This window comes from Pristiophorus japonicus, chromosome 13 (assembly GCF_044704955.1).
Source record: "Pristiophorus japonicus isolate sPriJap1 chromosome 13, sPriJap1.hap1, whole genome shotgun sequence".
Classification (NCBI taxonomy): Eukaryota; Metazoa; Chordata; class Chondrichthyes; family Pristiophoridae; genus Pristiophorus; species Pristiophorus japonicus.
In genome coordinates this window covers 169,524,521-169,536,627 of record NC_091989.1, presented here as the reverse complement: position 1 = coordinate 169,536,627, position 12,107 = coordinate 169,524,521, and the positions used below count along the sequence as shown (strand labels likewise).

At 45.1% G+C, this 12,107-nt stretch overlaps 1 protein-coding gene across 3 annotated transcripts in view; it reads right to left on the bottom strand.

The window, feature by feature from the left end:
* Positions 1-1,454: 1,454 nt before the first annotated feature.
* Positions 1,455-12,107, bottom strand: part of LOC139278967 (rifampicin phosphotransferase-like) — a 178,810-nt gene continuing 168,157 nt past the window's right edge. For all 3 annotated transcript variants that reach the window (XM_070898258.1, XM_070898256.1, XM_070898257.1), the window contains exons 32-36: positions 9,538-9,629; positions 7,923-8,050; positions 5,310-5,489; positions 2,854-2,928; positions 1,455-2,345 (exon numbers count right to left, since the gene is read on the bottom strand). In XM_070898258.1, coding sequence (XP_070754359.1) covers positions 2,287-2,345; positions 2,854-2,928; positions 5,310-5,489; positions 7,923-8,050; positions 9,538-9,629 — 534 coding nt within the window. In that variant the 3' untranslated portion in view covers positions 1,455-2,286. The remainder of the gene's footprint in view (positions 2,346-2,853; positions 2,929-5,309; positions 5,490-7,922; positions 8,051-9,537; positions 9,630-12,107) is intronic.

Below are 12,107 nucleotides of genomic sequence, written 5' to 3'. Positions count from 1 at the left end.
GCGGCTTCTATACTACTCTCAGGTTAAGAACATAAGAAGATAAGAAATAAGAGCAGGAGTAGGCCATTCGGCCCTTCGAGCCTACACCACCATTCAATATCAAGGCTGATCATTCACCTCAGCACCCTTTTCCTGCTTTCTCTCCATAGCCCTTGATCCCTTTAGCCGTAAGGGCCATATCTAACTCCCTCTTCAATATAACAAACTGGCATCAACAACTCTCTGGGGTAGAGAATTCCACAGGTTCACTCTCTGAGTGAAGAAGTTTCTCCTCATCTCGGTCCTAATGGCTTACCCCTTATTCTTAGGCTGTGACCCCTGGTTCTGGACTTCCCCATCATCAGGAACATTCTTCCTGCATCTAACTTATCCAGTCCCGTCAGAATTTTATATGTTTCTATGAGATCCCCTCTCATCCTTCTAAACTCCAGTGAATACAGGCCCAGTCGATCCAGTTTCTCCTCATATGTCAGTCCAGCCATCCCAGGAACATGTCTGGTGAACCTTCGCTCCAATCCCTCAATAGCAAGGACATCCTTCCTCAGATTAGGAGACCAAAACTGAACACAATATTCCAGGTGAGGCCTCACCAAGGCCCTATACAACTGCAGTAAGACCTCCCTGCTCCTCTACTCAAATCCCCTAACTATGAAGGCCAACATGCCATTTGCCTTCTTCACCGCCTGCTGTATCTGCATGCCAGCTTTCAATGACTGATGTACCATGACACCCAGGTCTCGTTGCACCTCCCCTTTTCCTAATCTGCCGCCATTCAAATAATATTCTGGCTTCATGTTTTTGCTCCCAAGTGGATAACCTCACATTTATCCACATTTGCCCACTCACCTAACCTGTCCAAGTCACCCTGCAGCCTCTTAGCATCCTCCTCATAGCTCACTCCGCCACCTAGCTTAGTGTCATCTGCAAACTTGGAGATATTACACTCAATTCCTTCATCTAAATCATTGATGTATACTGTAAAAAGCTGAGATCCCAGCACTGAGCTCTGTGGAATCCCACTAGTCACTGAAAAAGACCTGTTTATCCCGACTCTCTGCTTCCTGTCTACCAACGAGTTCTCTATCCACATCAATACATTACCCCAATACTATGTGCTTTAATTTTGCGTACCAATCTCTTGTGTGGGACCTTGTCAAAAGTCCGACCAAAGCTTTGCACAACTAAAGCATAACTTCCTCACCTTTGTATTTCAGCCCCCTTGAGATGAAGGCCATCTTTCCATTAGCTTTTTTGATTACTTTTTGTGCCTATGCACTAGCTTTTAGTGATTTGTGTACATGGACACCCAATTTCCTTTGCTTGTCCACAATTCCCAGTGTCACGCCATTAAGAAAATAGTCTGATTTGTCTTTCTTGGATCCAAACTGGTTCTGCACATAGAACTCCACCTCCACATAATCTCAAAGAATGCACGCATATTGTATACAGTTTTATTTCATACACTATTCTGTACAGTCACATGATCATCAAAATAATCATCTATCTTGATTTTACCCATTGTATACAATAAGTGATGTTGGTAGTTTGTCAAGTTCAGGTCAGTAGCAGTATTGATATGTCATAGCTGATAAATCATAAATTGCACGTGGCTTATGTGTAATTTCATTGGATGAATAGATAAGAATACAATAATCTGTTACAATTAAATACAGCAATAGAACTGGGATGCAATGGCATGGTAATTGGGGGATCTTTAGGAATTAACCCTTAAAGGTTTTTCATCTATCGGCCGCTGCTTGAACAATTCAATACTGAAACCCATTCCCTTTAACTAGCGCTCCCCAAGCGGCCAGCCAAGTTCCCAACGCCTCCTCTTTCTGCCATTGTTCACGCCCGACGATATAACAGGTCAATTTTACATCTGGGACGATAATGGAGTGCGGAGAGCACTCTATGACGTCACGATCCGTGAGGCGCTAGAAGCCCCTGCGCTATGAGTTGATGCCAGCGCTAAACCGGTACTAATATCTGCAGGCATTGCTGCATTCACTGCACCCGGTCGCGAACCCAGGCGCTAATGGGAGGCGCTGACCTACTGAATTTTTAGCCCTATATAGTTTACAAAAGCTATAAATATCTGATCAACTAGTGTCATTATGAGTTTCCTTTAAATAAATATATAGTATATATTATATATTTAATATAAAAATACATTGATACATTAAATACAAATAGCTACAATAGCTTTCACAATGTTGAAGCAAAGCTGTGCTGTTATTAACTTAAACTTGAAACATTAGGAGCTTTGCCTTATATGTTATATGTTCAATTTTCTTCAATTTTCTGCACAGATCCATTTGTCCCATTGAGAATCACTGTATCACCTGTGAACAGTACAAAAAATGATTGTTTACTGGAACAATATATGCTTACACCAGTTATAGATGTGAGGTTATCTTTACACTGTAACAGACGTTTTTTTATTTGTTCATGGGATGTGAGCGTCGCTGGCAAGGCCAGCATTTATTGCCCTTAAGAAGGTGGTGGTGAGCCGCCTTCTTGAACCTTTGCAGTTCGTACGGTGAAGGTATTCCCACAGCACTGTTAGGGAGGGATTCCAGGGTTTTGACCTAGAAACGATGAAGGAACGGCGATATACAATACTTCCAAATCAAGATGGTGGGTGACTTGGAGGGGATCTTGGAGGTGATGGTGTTCCCATGCGCCTGCTGTCCCTGTCCTTCTAGACAGAAGTTGTGGGTTTGGATTGTGCTACCGAAGAAGCCCTTGGTGAGTTGCTACAGTGCATCTTGTACAGACATCAGTGCATTTTACATAAATTATTTTATTTCTATCCATGAAAATGAAAACGGCCTCTTACACAGTGCATACCTGATCTGAGTAGGCTTGTTGCACTTCTGCAACCCACAATGCAGGGTAGCCCATATTCTCGTGCAACTACAGCTCCTGTTGACAACAGAAGGCAAATAAGTAGTTAGAAATAGGAATAGTTTAACACATCCTTTAGCTCCAAATCATCATTGCAAAATAACTGCGCCTAATTTTTATGATCTTTTTCTGTGTCTAAGGGAATCAAGGGATATGGGGATCGGGTGAGAAAGTGGAGTTGAGTTTGAGGATCAACCATGATCTTATTGAATGGCGGAGCAGGCTCGAGGGGCCGTATGGTCTACTCCTGCTCCTATTTCTTATGTTCTTATGCGTCCTCGTCAGTTAAATGTTCAGTACTGAAAATTTAGAAATTCCCGCATTAAATGCAGTACACTTTCATTCCGGTGCTAAAAAGAAAGCCCAAAGGTACCCTGAGAATGCACTGTGAGCACAGCTTCAAAAGACCATTGTCTTCTAAAGGCTGCTAGTATAACCTTGCTTCCTAAGACTTCCAAGTAAATTGGGCCAATTTACAGCGGTAAGAACGAAGACTTGCAAAAAAGGTAAGCTAAAGTTGTTATTTTTAATTCTTTTGCAGCGATTACTTAGTTAAGGGTCTTGTAAATGTTTTGTGATTCTTGATTTCTTTGTTTTTTGCAATTTTTTTGTGTGTGTTTCCTCCCCTCCCAGGGCCTGTCTTTTTCGCGGTAATCGGCCTTGGGCTAAAGTTGGCGAGGACTGCGGTTTCCACCGCGAATCCTCGTGCAACGCCGATTTTTAACGTCAGGCACATTTTGTTGCCATTTTTACCCTTTTAAAAAATAGTGGTATTTGTAACAGTATTTTTGTGCAAAAATGCCGAAAAAATACGGCTATCGCCAAAAGTTCAATTTCAAGCCCATAGTCAACCATGTGTTGTGGGACAGTAGTCACAGGTAGACCAGATAGGAAAGGGCATTGGTAACCAGTTAGAATTTTATAGCAATTTGGCAACTTTCATGTTCAGTTTTCTTTATTGAATTCATTTTTACAATTCTCATGATGGGATTGGAACTCCCAACCTGAGCTCAATGCTATAATCTCTAGGCTACCATGCTAGTACTGTATTACGCTGCTTTATTTATCTCAACATTAAATGCTTTTAACTTTTCTTTTATAAATCTCATATTTTAGCTCCGACGGTGTCCCTGGGCCAAATGTCCTGCCTAGCTTAAGGACAGTGGTAGATACCTACTCCCAAAGTTCCTTATGTTGCTTTCTAGCTATCTGCTAGGAAAGATGGGAAAGTGATTGATCCTCCAAGCTTCCGACATTCCCTCCTGCACCGACTCACATGATAGTTGAGACCAGGGACACAGAGCGAGAAGCAGAAGGTACTAGTCTATGGCACAGCGCTATGTGCTTCCAGCGGCCGTGTCACTAAGGTTTTGTATTCGTGAGTTTCTAAAAGTTTTGGGCAACATCAGTGACCATTGATACAACCTAATAGTGCTGACTGAAAGACCCCACACTTATATTAGATAGCCTTGCTTCCAATGCTGCTGGTTTCTGAGAATAAACTGATAGTTCACTCGAATGAAAGAGAGGCTTCAGCAACAATACATTACAATGGCAACTCTTCTTCATAAATATTTATTGAGCCTGAAATTCCAATGTCCTGGGTCCGTACGGAGTGTCTACGGACCCGGGAAAGCATCGGAAAAGCCGGTTTTCAGCGCACAATGCGCATGCGCTGAAAACTGGCTTTTCCGATCTGTCAAGTTTCTGGCTTGACAGATCTCACGCATATTGGGAGCGAGGACACTTACAGGGCAAGATTTGCGATATTTAAGCATATCTTGCCCAGCAAATGTCCTCAAAAATCTAGCGCCTGATAAAGCAGGCGTATAGCCTACTTTTACATGTTTAAAAACATACATAAACATTAAAATTAAATTAAATAAACTCATATGAAAACATATTTTATTGTTAAAAACCCTCCCCATTATGGTAAGTTTATTTTAAGGCATAATTAAAAAAACTTTTTAAAAAGTCGGGGTAAATATTTTTTTTGTAAGAACTTTAATTTAAATGAATGTTAAATATGTAGTGTATTTTTCTATTTTTTATTAGTGTTTTGTGTTTTTGGGGGGGGGGGGGTTCTCATTCATAATAATGGGAACTCCAACTTACGGAGTTCCCATTATTATGAATGAGAAAATACTGTACCTTGATTGGCTGCCCAGAGCCATATGACTCTATCTCCAGCATATGGATGTCCCAAAATGCACGCGCTCCGATGCATAGGCAGTGAAGGCCTGAGGATCGGGATCTCGAGTGGGTGCAGCAGAAACAGGTAAGTGCGCATTTCTTTTCCTTTTTTCAGTAGTTTGCCCACGGGAAGACCTCGATCAGAATTTCTGGGTCATTATTTGGGACTTTAATTTTTTTTTTAAAGTTTTGTTTGCACTTCTTACCGTGTGAAAGCAATCCTCCAATCTCGGTGACCAGTCCTCCCAGCAGGGGGAAGTATGGGCTCCAGCCAATGTCTGTGCTTGTCACAATTAAAATATCCCCCTGCTGAATGCAGTCAGCTTCCAGAACCATTTTCACAACACGCGCTGTTCCTTTCACAATCCCCTGACTCACGGTCATACCTGTAATAAAGCACATGTCAGACTTTCATATCTCCTGATCTTCCCAATTTAGACAGAAACAATGAGAAGAACACAGGATCCTTCCCTGAAATTGACTCTTTGGGCCAGAAAGACCCGGAGACCCATTTCACTGCTGGAAGTGTGGTGGAATGGGACTTCTGGCCACCAGTCTGCCACATCCCTGATCCCATATCAAAGCCCAGAGACAGTGTCATTTGTATAATGGAGATGGTTGCCTGTACCATTTGACCCCGACAGTCTATAGAGCTGGATAGCTCTCTCTCGTTCCCATTGGGAAGGTTATAAATTGTGCAGTACTCTTAAATTGATCTTCGTGATGCAATGGTGAGCAGCTGTGGGACTAATGTGTCAAGGGTCACCGGATGCTGCTGGGAAGGATGCGGTTGTCAGGACAGTGATGACTTTGACTGGTACAGACTATGCTGTTAGCCTGGTGGAAATGGGCTGCAGGTATTCAGCAGTTGACACATTTCTCCAAAATCTTCAATGGAGGTGAGAAGCACAGCTTTCTGAGGCACGGTTGGTCTGAAAAGTCTAAGCCCTTCTTAGTCTACAGATCCTAGTGAGTGGCTATGTGCATGTAGGGAAGGGATGACTTATAGGATATTCACTCTAAGAGCCTTCAATCTAGCCTCTTCGCCCTTATCTTCCTCCTTTATAGAATAAGAATAGAGGGATATCCCACTGGGCAATCTCTGCCTCTGATGCAAAACAGTACTTTGAATAAAGCTGAGTAAAATTAGCAACCAAAGTTCTGAATGAACCTCCAAAGTACCATAAAAATCGATGTGCAGGAAAAGTAACACCATGCTTCTGTAACATGGCACAAAATGACCTCCTCAATGTACTATCCAACTCAGAGATATATTTCTGCAGCTCATATCACCATTTATATAGTGGCTGTAATTATGTAGGACAGAGGTTGGAGGAATTGGGTTGAAGGAACCAGCTGCATACCGACCCTATTTATGAAGGGGTTCGGGCTTCTGCGAACCTTAAAGGGGATTGGCGATTTCTTTAGGGGGGTGCTATTGGGTGATAATTCACATTCAGTTTTTTAGTGGTGGATTGGTGCAGTAACTAGAGGGCGAAATTCCCCTGTTGTGCGTTACTGACTCCCATGATATTGTGCATGAGTTAGCCAAGGTGCTAATGCAGTAGCGCTGTGTCCCGGCCGCCGCGCAATCGGTGATGACATCATCACCATGCACGGTAACCCCTTAGCACCATACGGCGACCACTTTTCACCCCGCGGCGGAAATTGGTCAACGAGTGGTGTCAGTGCCAGCCTCGCGGGTCGCGAACTGGGCCAATCTCTGCTCCCGGGGCAGAAGTTAAAGTGGAGGTGCGCTGCCCCGCACGCCATCATTTTGTGGTTTTGGCCGACACTTGCTGATCCGTGGTGTGGTATAGGCCGCCATCATGCAGTCCGGTACTCCGTTTGGGTGCTGGGTTGCAGCCATGGTCTCACGCCACCCTGGTAGCCCAGTGGAGGCCCTGCAGAGGGTGCAGTGGCCCACCTCTTTAACGCAAGGGGAGGTCGTTGAAACGCATCATCACTACACGGAGAAGCCGCGTAGCACTGCCGATCCCGCCCGAGCAGTGCCCCGGATACCGGCCCAACAGGAAGTGACATTGTGCTCCCCTTCCTGTGAGGGACAGCAACCCCAAATTCAATTCTGGGGCAGGACTTCTGTGCCGGGCGCAGAATGTCCGGCCCCGGAGAGGTTACCGCCCCCAACCGGGGTGATAGCCAATTTCAATCCCCTACATTTTACGGACTAAATTCACTCCAAATCAGGCGGTAATTCAGAGGAGAAGGCAGTCATAAATATCCATATAAAAACATTGCTAAATATAAGCAACGAAGGGTGCGCTGGGAGATTGGTCGTAGACTCAAACCCAAGTAGCATACTTGGAAGAGTTGCGTCTCAGCTAGCAGGGTGCCAAATCTTAGCTTTGAAATGACTGGGGCAGCAGCACAATGGAAAATATGACACTGCCCCATTACAGATAATAAATTGAGAAACCTCATCACGTGCGTGCATTGTGTGTTATGCGACAGCATCGATAACAATCACAGTGAAATCGGCAGCATAATGAAAGTGGTGAAAAATGAGCTCAAAATAAGTGAAACAGCCTTCCTGTAGAAAAAATACTGCTGCTTTAGTTAATAAAACGTAACCGGAAAAAAAACAAGACATTAATTTCATGATTAACTGCCCCAGATTCACATAACAAGAGCACATGTCAGAAATTCAGCTGCCAAGACAAGCACACCCAGCTATGGCCTTCTCAAATTTCCATCTATTGCCCAAATTAATGGATGAAAAAGCATGTGGTCAGCCTTAGTGTCCAAATTCACCTTCTTCCCAAAATAACACTGCACCACATCAAGGCTAACCTGCTTACCTCTCAGAGTTATCTTTGATCCATTTGCCTCACTCTGATAGGGGTCAATTGGTACAGGTTTACTGATGTTCATTTCGTGAAACTGTAGACCCATTTGCTTTCCCAATAATCTCCTCCGTCGATGGGCTCTGCATTAATGAGATGATAACATCTGTGTTACGATGACTATAAAAGTGGTGTATAAAAGTAGGTAAGTCTTGCTACAGCTGTACAGTGTGTTGATGAGACCACACCTAGAGTACTGTGTACAATTTGGATCTCTTTATTTTAAGGAGGGATATTCTTGCATTGGAGGCAGTTCAGAGAAGGTTCTCTAGGTTGATGCCTGGGATGAACGGGTTGTCTTATGAGGAAAGGGTGAGCAGGTTGGACCTATACTCATTGGAGTTTAGAAAAATGATTGGTGATGTTATTGAAACATATAGGGGCCGATTTTCATCAAGGTCTCCGCCCGCCCAAGTGCCGCCCAAAGTGCCGCCGGTGGCCACCGAGGTACCGACGGTACTTTGGGCGGGATATTCACGGACGAAGTCCCTCGAAGATTGGCGGGCGGCAAATGGACGACTTGCGCCGCCAAACTGGGGCAGCGGGAGGGAGCTCTCATTCTCGGCAGCAGAGGCGCTTGCCGCGCAAGTGCCGCTGAGGATGGAGTCGAGCCCAAGGAGGCTCGAAGACCTGAAAAAAATAAATCATCAATAAAAAATAAAAAGGCTATTGAAAGACCTCCAGGGGAACCCATGCAGGTAAGTCGCTGTTGAAATTTTTTTTTTTTAGTCGCTGTTGAAATTTTTTTTTTAATGTTCACTTACCTTTTTTTCAGGTTCTTCGGACTTACCGTCGCGAACAGACCAGCCTGCAGCCAGCGGTTCTGCCGCCGACTCCAGCCTACTCCCGCCCGCAGGAATCTGGGAGCTCGGCAGGTGGGAACTCAGTTGCGCCACTCGGCCGTCCGCTGGCATCAGCGGGTGGTTCCCGGCGGCTCTCCCCTCCCGCCAGCTCCAGGACACGCCGAAAGTGGCTCTGGGCGGATCTTCAGGAGGAATGTCGGTGGGAGTGGGCAGCAGTCTGCAGCAGCGGGCGGTGGGCTGATGAATTTCGGCTCCATAAGATTCTGAGGGGGCTTGACAGGGTAGACGCAGAGAGGATGTTTCCCATCGTGGGGGAATCTAGAACTAGGGGGCATCGTTTCAGAATAAGGGATCGCCCATTTAAGACGGAGATGAGGAGTAATTTCTTCTCTCAGAGAGTCGTGAATCTATGGAATTCTCTGCCCCAGAGAGCTGTGCAGGCTGGGTCATTGAATATATTCAAGGCAGAGAAAGACAGATTTTTGAACTATAGGGGGGTTAAGGTTTATGGGAAACAGGCAGGAAAGTGGAGTTGAGGCCAAGATCAGATCAGCCATGATCTTATTGAATGGCTTGAGGGGCCAGGTGGCCTACTCCTGCTGCTATTTCTTATGTTCTTATGTTAAGAAAAGGCATTTGCAGGCTTTCTTTCTCAGAGCTAGAACTGTGTTTAAAGAGCTACCCAAAAAGCCAGATCAGCTAAATATGCATAACAACATTTTAGCTAATTTCCTAAATAAGACAGTAGTAATCAATATACGTCTTACTTGCTGATCATGGTTGCTGATCTCTGCAGAAGAACCTGTCCAATTTCTGAATGGGTGAGGAAGAATAGCAAGTCCTCATCAGGTAAATAACCCTGAAATATGAAGGAAACGGTTAATTCCCCCAACCAAAAGGCTGTGGCTGCCGGAACAATCAGAGCTTTCCAGACTGAAATCGCGAGGTTTTTGTTAGGTCAGGGTCTCAAGGGATATGGAGCTAAGGCGAGGTTGAGGTATGGATTATCCATTATCTAACTGAATGGTGGAGCGGGCCTGAGTGGATGAATGGCCTCGTCCTGTTTCGATGTACTTCCTAACGCAATCATGAACATTCTGCCTTCACCTGCAAACTGCTTATGAATTAAAAACTTGCACTCCAGGCATTGTTTACTTTATGTATCAGCACAGTTTTTGCTAAGTGTTCCCTTGGAGAATAGTGCCTACAGCACATCTACAGACTTTTTGCCAAACCTTCATTCCTGTAATATTGTGCATACAAATTAACAATTTTAACACGCTACAGCAAGTATTCACAATAAAATCTTTCTCGATATGGTTTCCAAAGTGGTGACAACTCCTGAGTAATCAGGCCGCTCTCTTCATCTTCAGTAATGAAAGTAGAGCTGCAATGTAATTGAAATAGCTAAAAGAAAGACTTATATTTATATAGCGTCTTTCATGACCACCGGACATCTCAAAGAGCTTTAAAGACAATTTAGAACTTTTGGAGTGTGGTCACTGTTGTAATGTGGGAAACGCAGCAGCCAATTTGCAAACAGCAACTCCCACAAACAGCAATGTGATAATGGCCAGATAAGCTCTTTTTGTTATGTTGATTGAGAGATAAATATTGGCCAGGACACCGGGGTTAACTCCCCTGCTCTTCTTCGAAATAGTGCCATGGGATCTTTTACGTCCACCTGAGCGAGCAGACGGGGCCTCGGGTTAACGTCTCTGTTGTGTATGGAGAAAGAGTCAGACTGAACACTGTGAGCTCAAATCAAAGTGTCACCGTAGTCTTTTATTGCAGGTCTCCAGAGTGCCTCTCCAACCTGTGAAACCTCCTTAAATACCTGGGACTCCAGGGGATGAGCCCTCTGGTGGCTGTACAGAGTAAATACAAGTCCACATATATAACAAGACTCCCCCTCCCAAAGTCAATAGTGTAACTATTTACAATGTGAGTCTGTCTGGGGCCCTTCTTGCCCTGGTTGATCATCTCAGTGTAAAAGCTGGTGTTGTTGAATCATTTGTTGGGCCCTTGCTGGGCTGCTGTGCAGCTGGCCTTACTGGTTTGTCTGGTGTGTTGGGCCCTGCAGGGCTGCTGTGGATGATGGGTTCTGCTTCGTGGTCAACCGTGATGCTGGTTGCCACTGGTGTGCACGTTGGGGGCTCAAAAAAGGTAGGGTCCAAGGTGGGTGGCTCAGGATAAGTCCGTGAATCTGAATTTGATTTGGTCCAAGTGTTTCCGGTGAATGAGTCCATTTGAAAGTTTGACCTGAAACACCCTGCTCCCCTCTTTGGCCACAACAGTGCCGGGAAGCCACTTGGGACATTGTCCAGAATTTAAAACAAATACAGGATCATTGATTTCAATCTCGCATGACACATTTGCGCTATCATGGTATGCACTTTGTTGAAGCCGCCTGCTCTCTACCTGTTCATGTAGATCAGGTGAACTAACGAGAGTCTGGTCTTAAGTGCTCTTTTCATGAGCAGTTCAGCAAGTGGGATCCCAGTGAGTGAGTGGGGTCTCGTGCGGTAGCTAAGCAGGAATCGGGATAGGCGAGTCTGCAGTGAGTCTTCAGTTACCCTCTTCAAGCCTTGCTTGATGGTTTGCACTGCTCTCTCTGCCTGATTATTGGACGCTGGTTTAAATGGGGCAGATGTGACATGTTTGATCCCATTATGGGTCATGAATTCTTTGAATTCAGCACTGGTAAAACATGGCCCTTTGTCGCTCACCAGGACATCGGGTAAGCCGTATGTGGCAAACATGGCCCGCAGGCTTTCAGTAGTGGCAACGGACGTGCTAGCCGACATTATCTCACATTCAATCCGCCTAGAGTACGCGTCAACAACCACAAGGAACATTTTATCCAAGAACGGGCCTGCATAGTCGACCTGTACCCTAGAGCATGGTGTGGAGGGCCAATACCATAAACTTAGCGGCGCCTCCCTGGGTACATAGATTAACTGCGAGCATGTATTACATCTGTGACGCAGGATTCTAAGTCTGCATCAATACTGGGCCACCACACGTGGGATCTGGTTAACGCTTTCATCATTACGATGCCTGGGTGGGTACTGTGCAGGTCATTGATGAAGGTGTCTCTGCCCTTCTTGGGGACCACTACTCGACTGCCCCACAGAAGGCAGTCTGCCTGTATAGACATTTCATCTTTGTGCCGCTGGAACGGCTTTATGTCTTCCTGCATTTCCACTGGGGCACTGGACCAGCTCCCGTGAAGCACACAGCTTTTGAGTAGAGATAATAAGGGGTCCTGGCTTGTGGTGAATGGTGTACTTGTATGCGGACAACGTGAGCACCCATCTCTGGATGCAGGCCGGTG